Source organism: Falco rusticolus, chromosome W, assembly GCF_015220075.1.
Source record: "Falco rusticolus isolate bFalRus1 chromosome W, bFalRus1.pri, whole genome shotgun sequence".
Lineage (NCBI taxonomy): Eukaryota > Metazoa > Chordata > Aves > Falconiformes > Falconidae > Falco > Falco rusticolus.
The window spans coordinates 12,170,372-12,183,108 of NC_051209.1; the positions used below are offsets into that span (position 1 = coordinate 12,170,372).

Genomic DNA, 12,737 nt, shown 5'->3' on the forward strand with positions numbered 1-12,737 from the left:
ATAGAACACTGAATAAGAAATAGAGCACACAATTCTGAATTGCAGATAATCAAAATTCTCTCAAGTCCAGATGACATACATCAAAAGAGATTTCTTAACTGTTCTGTTCGCTCTTTCCTAGTCAGCTTTAGCTTCCTCACAATCTTAACCAAAACTGTGGACCATTGGGTGCCCTCTGTCATTTCAGCTACATTTTTTAGAAAATATGTATTTAATTCTGCAATTTCTACACACAATGACTACAAGAACAGCATTATGAATTTAAAACTATAAAAAGTTTTACAAAAGGTAAGCATATTTGTACTTATTTTCTTCTAAAATAATAATAATTTTAAAAGTTTAGATATGTCTCAAAGTTGTTTGATTCATAAGCTTCAAGGTACATTCATCTGTACTACATCTGAACTACCCGTAATGGTTGTCAGTAGTAGCATGTTCAAATGGAAGTGGCAGGAAATCAAACACACAAACCAGATTTAGAGGGAAGACTGAAGAAAGCATTATTAAGCTTCCTCAAGTTAAGAATGTGTAAGACATTTTAAATTAATAACAGGTGATCCATGATTTGTAGAATTAAAATTCAAAATCCAAAGCTTCTGTTGAATTGCACACAGTAGATGTTTGAAGCTCTATCGGTCATATTTGAAATAAGCTTACAGATGGCTAGCTTTTGTCAATAGTTACATAGGCAAAACACCACCTGAAAGACTTCCCCCTCTGCCCCAACCACCAATTATATCAGTAGATAGTTCTTTTTCTATTCAAAACAAAGCCTCAGTATTCCTATACGCAAACTCCTCTTTTTTACTATAGTTCTTGTATTATGTAAGTAGCTATATTTTAAAACATTTTACACATTACTTTGACATACTTAAATTCCAGTCAGAAATAGTATCATCATCATCAAGATCATCGTCATCATTGTCATCATCTTCAATACCATCTTCTTCATGTTGCTGAGCTACTGTCCGTGAACGATGAAAACGAGGTCTTATGTCCTGTTCACTATCTGGAATAGCTTCATCTTCTTCAACATCCCCCTATCATCAAAATCTTTTGTCAGATAAACTAGTGCAACTATAATGCTCAAGGAAATTAAGAATGTAATGTAAATTTTAGTTCAAGATTTTATAAGCATATGAAAGATTCACATCCCACTTGTGCTGCCCAGCTAACTAAAAATGCCATTGTTCCTGCAACAAACATGGCAGTAGTCGCATTTAGTTTTTGGAACAGCATACCTTGCCCCAGAAAGCTAGATCCTTATTGAACAGATGGCAGACAAGATCTAGCCTACCAGCTCAATCATTCTGATTTACAAGTCAGAAGCAAATCAGATAATCTTACTGAGTATAAAAGAAATCAATGCTTACCTTTAACAGAATAATATCAATCTCTGAATATTTCATACCATTTACCAACACAGGTATCAGTCTACAAAAAAAATATTGATACATATTAAGAAAGAAGAACCTGGTAATTACCAGTCTATCAGGCTCACTTCAGTCCCTGGTAAAATTAGGGAGAAGGTTATCCTCGGAGTTATTGAGAAACACTCAAGAGACAATGCAGTCATTGGTCATAGCCAGCATGGGTTCACAAGGGGAAAGTCCTGCTTGACCAACTTAATTTCCTTTTGTGACAAGGTCACCCATCTAGTTGACCAAGGGAAGACAGTAGACATAGGGGTTTTTGGATTTTAGAAAAGCTTTTGATACTGTCTCTCACAGTATCCTTCTGGACAAGAGGTCCAGCACACAGCTAGACAAGTCCATAATACACTAGGTGACCAGGTGGCTGACTGATTGGGCTCAAAGAGTTGTAGTAAATGGGGTTACATCAGGCTGGTGGCCAGTCACCAGTGGGGTTCCCCAGGGCTCAATTCTAGGGCCAGTGATCTTCAATGTTTACTCTTAAGGATGGAAGTCTAACCACATTAAGCCCTCCTATCCTATCCCTTTCTGATTACTTCAAGTATTGCCCCTTAAGGCAAGTTCCCAACAATGCAGAGATCTTGACATTAGTCATTAGCCTATATCAGAACTTTACTTAGTTATTAAACTGGTTATGGTCGTGGGATTCCAATGGTACTGATGTATGGTCAAAAAAAAAAAAAAAGTACTAGGGGATGTCCTGGTTTCAGCTGAGATAGAGTTAATTTTCTTTTTAGTAGATGGTGTATGCTGTGTTTTGGATTTGGTGTGAGAACAGTGTTGATAGTATAAACATTACCTAGCAACAAGCAAAAACATCAGTGTGCTAAGTCAAGGGCTTTTCAGTTTCTCAGGCCCTACCAGTGAGAGAGCTAGAGGGGCACAGGAAATTGGGAGAGAACACAGCCAGGACAGGCAACCCAAGCTAGCCAAAGAGGTATTCCATACCATATGGTGCCATGCTTGGGGAAGGAGGAAGGGGGGTGTTGCAGCACTCTCCAAACTAGCCAGCTGCAACAAGGTCTTTTATTATTTCATACCAGCATACTCTTCATGCCAGTCCCTCTACTGCCTACTCCTAATCTCTCCTTATCCAGGTCACATATTCTCTCTGCTTCTTCCTTGGCTGGTCTCTCTTCACTGGCTGCCCAACCTCTTAACAGAACCAGCACCTTGTCTACATCAGCCAACCCACTGCCCCTGAAGCCAGCCCACAGCTGTATGTTATCAATGTTAATTAACCAAGCTTCATAGGAGAAGGCAGCAGAGGGACTAGCATGAAGAGTATGCTGGTATGTGATGGTAAAAAATCTTATTGCAGCTGGCTAGTTTGGAGAGTGCTGTGACAGGGGGGGACATTTGGAGTGATAGTGATTGTCTTCCCAAGTAACCATTATGTGAGATAGAGCCCTGCTTTCCTGGGGATGGCTGAGCACCTGCCTGCCCATGGGAAGCAGTGAATGAATTCCTTGATTTGCTTTGCTTGTGTGCGCGGTTTTTGCTTTCCCTATTAAACTGTCTTTATTTCAACCCATGAGTTTTCTTGCTTTTACTCTTCCAATACTCTTCCCCCATCCCACTGTGGGGTAAGTGAGCAAGCAGCTGTGTGGGGCTTAGTCACCAGCTAGGGTTAAACCACAACAGAGGAAAAAAGTCAAATAATTCACATAAAAACACATTCATTACAAAAAGAAACCCACAAAAATATGTATTACAAGCCAAATCAAGGTAATACTGAAATCGCCATAGACTGTCTCAGCACCAGTGACAGACTCAATCCCTGTATATTCTGCAGCTGAGGAGCATTCTTTCTGAAGGTACTCAGGCCACCAATAATATTCGTGCATCTCAACGGCACATTACTATTCCTTCATTGAAAGTTCAGAAGGTAAGTATTCTGATTAACACCCATTCATTGTCATTTCTGCAGCATACTTCATGAAGTATGCAGGAGCTATATATTTTAAAAGAAAGCCTACAGGAGCAAAATGGAACAAGATATTAAACAAGTTTTTAGAAGATCTTGTCCCACAATGTAATATTAAAAAAAAAATAAGATTTTCATCAAGTATTAGCAAATTTATATAGCTCCCTAGCCAAAAAGAACTCACCAACAAACAAGTTGCTTTTAACAAATTGAAACATCAAAACACTGAAAGATAAGAGGTATGTAATGTTACTCTTATCTGTTTTTCTAGAAATTTAAAAGCTTCTTAAAAATCCCCAACAACCAAGGATGAAGCTGTTGCAGTGTCAATGTTCATGTAGGCCAGAAGAGGTTTAAGTTTTATACTGAGAAGGTGATTAGTATTAATATATGTGTTGGGAAGGGAGCAGGTAGAATCAAAAACTGTGCTATCATTCTTTTGAGCTATAAAAAGGAGTTAAGTAAAAACATTTTAACTTAAACATAATTTCTCATAACCTTAGTTCTCCCATTTTCAACTTCTATTCCTGTACTGCTACAGTAGGTGTTTTAATCTCAATTCTTGGCTTTCTAATTGCTTATGAAAACTGCAATTTTAACACACACCCCCTTTTTCTTTTTTAACTTGCTTTACATCTAAAAAGGTAATTTTGGCTGAAACTAATGTGTCTCTTCTCTCAATATCTCAACTGGAAGAACAGAATCACAGACAAAACTGCTCTAGTATTTTAAAAAACCTTCCATGCATGTGTCAAAAACAGAGTCTCCATTTACTGGGAACACTGAAGAATTAATTTCCTATTGCAAGTCTTCAGATTAGTCTGGAAAAAAGTTATAAGCACTGTTGCAGACATGCAGATGTTGAAGTCGCAAACATGGACATTCATTCCCATTCAATCAAGGATCTATATTTTAAAGCTTAGGATAACTTTTTGAAATGTGAAAAAAACCCTACTGTCAGTCTGAAGAAGTATGAAAAAATGTTATACATGCTTTCTTCAAATTTAAATTGCAGTGGCAATTGATATGAAATTGATTCCTAAATCTAAATGATCTTGTCATCTTGTTATGTTCTTCATAAAGGTAGGGAATCCCTGGCATGACTATGCACATAGAAGCATTGCAGAGATGCTCACAATAGCAGTTGTCAAGACAACATGTTCATGGTACACCAGATATTACAGGTAATGTCATGTGGAGATATTTAAGCTTAAGCGCATGTTAGCATACCTTTGCATCCATCTGATGCTTAACAGGCTGTTAAGCTCGAGGTAAAGCACCAGTGACAGAGTTTAGGTTGGTTTTTGAGCCAAGTGAAATCCTCAGAAGTCTTTTCAGTGACCTCTGCGCTACAACACACAAGAACTATAGGAACCTCCTTCTAAGCAAACAGCAAGCTAGATACAGTCTCTATAAAAGTAGCCAGGAACAAGTCAACTGAAGTTTGAAGATGACTATTTCAACATAACTAGGAGTTGTAATTCTTAATACTTACTTAGTAAGATGCCGACATAATACATCTTTACAAATTGGCTGTTCAGCCAAAGTCAGCCAAAACTCGCAAGCCTCCAAAGCCACATTTTCATCTTGGTCCTGGGTCCTTTGAAGCATATACTACACAACAACAACAAAATTACTTGCATAAGATATAAATTTGTAAGTGCCCAGAAGAAACTATCAACATTGCAAAGTGTGTTTGCAAAACCAGACTATGCTACCAGAGTAATTTTGTTTCTTTGAGGCAAGGGGAAGAAACAGATATAATAGACTACTTAAGGCTATGGTGAGAATAAGACAGGGACACTTATTTCTTAATGCTAGATCATTCAGATTTTAAGTTTCTTCACTACTTAAGTATGAACATTATTACCAAGAAACTATAGAAAGAGACCCAAGATAATAAACAGCAGTATCCTGAGAATAGTTTTGGTGGTGGATTTGTTGTTTGGTTGTTGTTTTTTTTTTTAATATTATTTACCACTCCCTCTCCTTTGTCCTTTTAAATAAAAAGGGTACAACTATACACTTAGTAAAATGGAAATAGTTTTTATATCCAGTACCATAAAAATGCTTCCCTTTCAAATCTTGACTACCTAACAGGATGCGATTAAGTAGAATCTGGGGGGGGAAACTCTCACTTTCTTCTAGCATAAATGGTAATTCAGAGATTCAGTATCAAATCTTTAAGCTTGCTATTAAAATTTAATCTCCCTTAAACAAAAAATAATCAGATACCTGCATAAACAGAAAACTTAGTGTATACCATGGCTACATCAGTTTCTTATACACAATTGTCAAAACAATTTAGTGAAGATGCTTGCAACTTCCAACATAGTAATTTCTGCATTCTTCCATGCAAGCCCTTATTTCTAAAACAGTTGGTTCTTCCACTCATTTTAGAAGCCTCATGGGAAGCCCATGCAGCTACCTTTCCTCACACATGGATTTTAAATGAGCAAAGGAAATCTTTCTTTAGAATACCGTTTTATTCTCAAAATTAAATAGAACGGGGTGACTTATGTTATCCTTTTGCATTTCAGGGATGCAAAATTTGCCACAAACACACCCCTTCCTACAGGACTGCACTAAGCTGCAAGTATTTCCTAAAGGGTCACTACTGTGATTAAGAACTCAACTCACAGTAACAGAAATATTGCTCTATTCCGAGTTGTCAACAGATTACAGCTCAAAAAAAAGTTGACAAGTGTCCTACCCATTATAAGCAAGATTTCATTAAAGCACCTGAAGTGATTTGACATTTTTCCCCAGAGGGCTTGAAAATCCACTGTTTTGTTGTATCCAGTTATTTGTCACAAAGACAAAAACATAATGTCAAAAATAATCCCTGTTTGAAGATGTGCCTTACACTGTCATTTCATCTTTAAGTATGCATTCTAGTATATGCTCCATGAAGATAGCAGTAGCTTGAAAAGGCTACACTCAGTGGTATACGATAGCCATATACACAGCCTGGAAATCATAGACGGGTTTGGGTTGGAAAGGACCTTAAAGATCACCTAGTTCCAAACCCCCTGCCATGGGCAGGGACACCTTCCACTAGACCATGTTGCTCAAAGCCCCATCCAACCTGGCCTTGAACACTTCCAGGGATGGGGCATCCACAACTTCTCTGGGCAGCCTGTTCCAGTGTCTCACCACTCTCATAGTGAAGAATTTCATCCTAATATCTAATCTAAAGCTACCCCCTTTCAGTTTAAAACCATTACCCCTCATCCTATCACTACACTCCCTGATAAAGAGTCCCTCCCCATCTTTCCTGTAGGTCCCCATAGTAAAAACACTAATACTAGTAACAAAGTAAAGTATAGGAAGAGTATTTGAAGGTGGTTTTTTTTTAAATAGTATTGTGACAAATGTTAATGAGTACTTTTAATAAGCTATAAAGTTCTACTGACTTTAGGTAATAGAAATAGTTGTTTCATAACAACAAGTTACAAAATACCACAGGAAGATTATTCAGAACTGGTCTGCGTACTCTGTAACAGTGTTGTTAGTCTTGTTATGTCAAACCATCAAGAAAAGAATAGCGTGATGCACAAAGCATTAATAACATATCCTTTGAGCAGTAGCAGACATTTTTAACTGAAGAAAGCAACAGGATGTACACAGTCTTATGGCTTCAGCAACAAGCTGAGCTTCTGTGTTATAACTTCGTAACATCAATATACCATTCATTACTTGTAATCTCATTACGCATTGTACAATAAAAAATAAGGAATTTATTCAGAAAGATCTTAGGAGCCATGTGTTCTGCTAAATATGCTCTATGAACATACAAATGCAATCTAGTAACTGAAATCTGTTAGGTCAGTCTACTCCTGACATATCCTGTTGTCACATTCTCAAAGAAAGGAGAAAAAAACCCTAAAACAAAGACACCCCACCCACCCCCACCCAACTCACAAAAAAATTACATATCTGTTTCTGCTCACCTGGAAGTACATGCTCAAAAAACCCACTGAAATCCGAACTCAACCATTCCTACATGCTCCAGAACTTGGCAAGAAAGTTAATACTAAACCTGTCTGCTTCAATAGTATGATGCTGGCCAAGACCTTCTGTCTTAGAATCATTAGATCTTAGAATATGGATCATTAATATTCTTAACTACTTTAAAAGTGATTCTCCATAATCATAAAACAAACCATCATGTGGATAAAAGTTTCTCTCTTTTTAAGACTTCCTCCAGTTAGAGCAGCTACCATCAGCAGCATTCAGCTTGGAGGTATTCAAGCTTCAAAGGGGCAAAACCAGATTCATTTGAATGTTGAACAATAGCCTGTTCTGGGATATTACATTTGCACATAGCAATATGTATACAGAACTGGGGAAATCAATAACAGCACACAGTAGTTCTAAAACCAGGAAGAAAGAAAGAAAGAAAGAAGTCTGAACTTAAGTTATAGAAAAAAAAAATCACTACTACTGTCTTGTAGAGAAGAAGCCTAGTAATAGTTTTCCCAATAGCAAAATACCAGATATAAGGAAAATACAATCTTGGATCTTCTTCTGGTTGGTGACATCATTTCTACCTGCAAAGTCCAGAAGTTCCTTACTGATCTTAGGAGGGTGAAGAGCCAGAGAAGTTATTACTTGATGACAATATAGTCTCTAAAGCTTTATTCTTTCTCTCTCAAAAAAACTCCAAACCCAACCAAACAAAAGAAAAAACCCCAAAACACTTCCAAGTACCAACAATCCTTACTTGTCCTGTGTTACATGAGAACATGTCTGCCAGGGTTGGTGTCATGGAATTTCACACAACAGACAGGCATAACATTGAGGTGATCCATGACAGTCCTGTCTTGCTGTCTAGTCTTCCTCTCTAATGCCTTTCTCCGGGAGCAAAAAAAACCAAATCAACTTAACACCTTCTTCATGTTGTCTGGACCTAGCCCTTATGGAATTTGACACTAGGTTACAACCCATTTGTTCACATGAAGTCTGCATGAGAAACATACTGATCTTCACTATATTTCCAATCTAGCAAGTAGTGTATGTAAAGGCTACCTAGAAACATGAAAATTACAACTCAAACAGTTGAGTAGACAAAAACCAGCTGACAAGTCTGCACTAATCTAGAATGATAAAAGGAAACACTAACCTCTACAACTGAATGCAACGGCAGGCAGCTTCATTAGTAGCTCAAAGAGCATCTCAACTATATAAAATAACATTCCTTATCCTTGTTGTGGTCAAAGGATCCAAAAAAAGGTGACAGCTTCAGTGTGTAAACTGTAGCAGTAGCAGTGCTAGAACTAAGACTTTTAACATGATCTTCTCACCTGTGGTCAAGGCAATGCCTGGCTGCCCTATGGTAGGTATAGCTGATCCTGGCACTTCAGGACCAATTAACTTAATGAAGAATGAACAATTGCCACACACACACATGCATTGTCTGTCAAATGCAACATCAATTTGGCAATTAACTAAAAAAACCCAACAACTTTCGCAACCTCAATCTTGAAGGAAAACGAAGAGTAGGCAAGCACAAGAGTAATGTACCTGTTCTGATAAATGCTTTTAATTTGTTATTATTTCTGCAACCCCAAACATGTTTCAGCTTGCAATCTGGGAAGTGAGACTCACCTCAACTATACTAATCATATGAGGAAGTAGGCGATCCATTCGAACTTCCAACAACATTACCAGAGCTCGGCAAACATTTTTGCGTACTTCAGGCTCCTCATCACCAGCCAGTGCAAAAAGATTCTGTTGGAAAGTAATACCAGTTGAAAAGCCTCAATTCACCTAGTTCAACTTGTATTTAAATTGACATTACTGGCAAACTAAAGTATGCAAACGTACTTCTGTACCCTCCCACCCCATACCTCAGAATACCATATTATTTCTTAAAGACATATGATTTAGCAAACAAACTCTTCAGACTCTCAATGTGTATTGTTAACCAGTGTTTTGGTTATGTGTACATTAGATGCAAGAACATTATTTCCTGAATTATTTTTTTCCCCTAAGCATTAATGAAGTTCTGAAGCTAGAAAATTCCGTCAGTACATAACAGCAGCAAATAAAATACTCTAGATAACCCCAAATATCACCCTTCTAATCCAGTCAGTAGTAGTATTCAGAGACACCCATCATCCAGACTCAGTGACATGATGACCCCTGTACTGAACCCTCCATCACAGGTAAGTGACAGACTGCTGTCAGTACCTTTATGCAACAAGAGTTTCCTCTATTTATGAAAAGGAAGCATCTTTCAAAATACTATTTCTTGGGCTGGGAGAGTGCTAAAACTAATCTGAGCATAATCATACAAGAATGAACTTCAATCCATGGGGACTGAAGCTAAGAATAGGAAGCCAGCAAAATGGAGTTTGGGGGTAGTGGTGGTTGTGAAACATTATTCAAAGCTCCTGATAAATCATATGTAATTTGACTTAACCCCCCCAACCAAGAATGCACACTCACCTCAATAAAAGAATCTATGTGCAACATAAGAGCTTGAGTTCTGCTGATGATAAATTGATTGACACATGCAACAGCATGAGACCTACAAATGGAACAGTTAAACCATACATTTTTCATGACATTTTTTTCTAAACTGTACATAGGCATCAAAAACATTAGGAAGCAAATCACATTGTCCAAGCATCTTCTAGAGGCAAGAGGGAACAAATCTGCACATCTACAATTACCAAACCACATGCTTAACTCAGATATATTTAATAAATAAAGTATTCAGTAAATAAAAAACAGAGCAGGATGACTATACCTGGCACATTTATTACGAACAGTATGTAAGGAATTTTTTTTTCAGTATATCAAGATTATTGATCTCTGATATTAACAATTCCATACAAGTCAACATGGTGAAATTTTAGCACACCCTTCTTCATTGCTAAGTATCCAACTGCCTTTGCAATATTTTTAGTATTTAATGAGACCAATATGCACCAGTAATATAGTTGTATCTTAGAACAAATACACACTTCAATTAGGGTACATAGTAAAACACTTGTGGTAGAAACATACTAAGAATGAAGAACTGGTTCTTCTATTCTGATTCATACAAGGCCATTACTTACAAGTCTTTTTCATTCTCAGAGATAAAAAAGCCAAAGTATGTAAGTAAAGGCACAAGGCAAAGCTACCTTTAAAATCCTTTGAAAACCCATTCAAGTATTTTTACTAACATAATTCCAAGCATATAGTCTGTTCAGACATTTCTTGGAAGAGTGTCTCATAAAACAGTGTTCAGAAGTTGTCTCTTGGCAAATTTATATATAAAGTATTTTACTAATACTACTAATATTCTTCATAGTTCAGCACTATGTACTGAAACCAGGCCACAGGTCAGCAGGTGATATGCTTTAAAATTGAAACTGGTTTAACTATCTCAAAGCCACAAACATCACAGCATGCAAAAAGTGAAAGACACTGTTTAATGTGATAAAGAAGAAAAGAGGTTTCCCCCCATCTTTCTCAGCTCCAATGAAGTATTAATCTTATCTTTCCACAAGTTCATGCTTTGTTATATATTTTTCATAGTGTGCATCTATTTTAGGTTAGATTCTAAATCTTATTTAATTCCTATCATGTCATATTCCAAGTTATACTCTTCCTTTTAGTCTTCACCATCTACTACTGTTGACAATAATTGCTGCCTCCAAGTTGTAGAGCCACCTAGAGCTGGTTGCACAGGACCACATCCCAACAGCTTTTGAATGTCTCCAAGGATGGGGATTCCATCACCTCTCTGGGCAACCTGTGCCAGCGCTTGATCACCCTCACAGTAAGAAAAAGTGTTTCCTGATGTTTAAGGCAGAACTTCCTGTGGTTCAGTTTGTGCCCATTGCCTCTGGTCCTGTCACTGGGCACTGCAGAAAAGAGCCTGGCTCGGTCTTCTTCACATCCTCCCTTCAGGTATTTACATGCATTGATGAGATCCCCCTGAGCCTTCTCTTCTCCAGGCTGAACAGTCCCAGCTCTCAGCCTTTCCTCCTAGGAGAGGCTACAGACCCTTAATCATCTTTGTGGCCCTTTGCTAGACTCTCTCCAGTAGCTCCATGTCTCTCTTGTACTGGGGAGCCCTGAACTGGACACAGTACTCCAGGGGTGGCCTCACCTGGAGGGTGAGGGGAAGGATCACCTCCCATGCTGGGAACACTCCATCCCAGGTTACCATTCACCTTCTTTGTGGCAAGGGCACATTGCTAGCTCATTTCAGAGTAAAAGCTACTGTTCTTGTTGATAAATATTAGCAATAACAAGTTAATTGTGGAATTTTTCTTCTACCCTATACTTCTGTTTCTTTGGAGAGATTAATACTGTATTAAAGTAAAAAGATGTTGAATCCATTTAATTTGATCCAGCTGAAAGATAAAGAGCTTTCTGAGTTATGGTGGAGTTAAAGCAGAAAAATATTTTTCTGCAAGAACTCAACTATTATAAGCAAACAATTTTTTACTCTCCCATTGCTGCAGTCATTACAAAATGAATGCAAGATAGCTCTTTCTAATCAGAATATGAAATTTTAACCACAGCATTGAAATTTTCATAATAATATGCAAAATCTTAATAGAAACAGTTTGATTTTCAGTCAGATTCTAGATTTGGAAGATGTATAAAGAGGTGACGCTGATCTATTAACGAAGTAGATAAGTGTGGAAATTACTGATATGTGAAAACTCTGTGCCTTCTCACATTTGCACATGCAGGATGATTAAAAAAAACCCTAAGCATGTTTTAAACTGATCTACAAAATATCAACCTCACTGGTCATGTAAATAAAATTTTAACTGGTAACTTTAGTACAACACCTAAACCTACCTTATTTTTGGACTGCTGTGCTTGAAAAACTGCAAGAATTTAGGTATCATGATATTGAGTGGTCGGTCCAATACATCACTATCTAAAATTTCAGCAGAATCTTCACATATCTTCTGAAGAGCGCCAAATGCACCCTGTTTTAAACAAAAACGCAAAAACCGCACACACAAAAACCCAAAAAAGCACACACAAACTCCCCCTCCCCCCCAAACCTTGTTGTTTTACATTTTGAAGAAAGCAACATTTTAGATTTTGTACAGAACAGGTAATTTTAGCACAACACTACAGTAATTGTAGCTAATTAACAAAGTAAATATATCTAACTAAATATGGAGTTAAATTAAAACATCCTTAAAGGCTTTTTATTTAAGCACTTCATACTGACATCTGTAAGCTCTCAAGCAGGATGAGTCTATAACAGATAAGTGGATAATTTTATAATATATATAATAGATGATTAGATAATTTTAGCATTCAGTGCTCATTTATTCAATCATATTTTAAAGAGTGCTTAAAACCAAAATCATATTTTTCAAATAAGTGACAAGTTGCAGAAGCATCCA

The 12,737-nt window shown here is 37.3% G+C and overlaps 1 protein-coding gene across 1 annotated transcript in view; it reads right to left on the bottom strand.

Moving 5' to 3' along the window:
* LOC119140703 (transportin-1-like) overlaps window positions 1-12,737 on the bottom strand; it is a 57,715-nt gene that overhangs the window by 20,366 nt on the left and 24,612 nt on the right. Inside the window, exons 5-10 of the mRNA XM_037372239.1 lie at window positions 12,175-12,308; window positions 9,814-9,895; window positions 8,971-9,093; window positions 4,856-4,974; window positions 1,374-1,434; window positions 872-1,040 (exon numbers count right to left, since the gene is read on the bottom strand). Coding sequence (XP_037228136.1) covers window positions 872-1,040; window positions 1,374-1,434; window positions 4,856-4,974; window positions 8,971-9,093; window positions 9,814-9,895; window positions 12,175-12,308 — 688 coding nt within the window. The remainder of the gene's footprint in view (window positions 1-871; window positions 1,041-1,373; window positions 1,435-4,855; window positions 4,975-8,970; window positions 9,094-9,813; window positions 9,896-12,174; window positions 12,309-12,737) is intronic.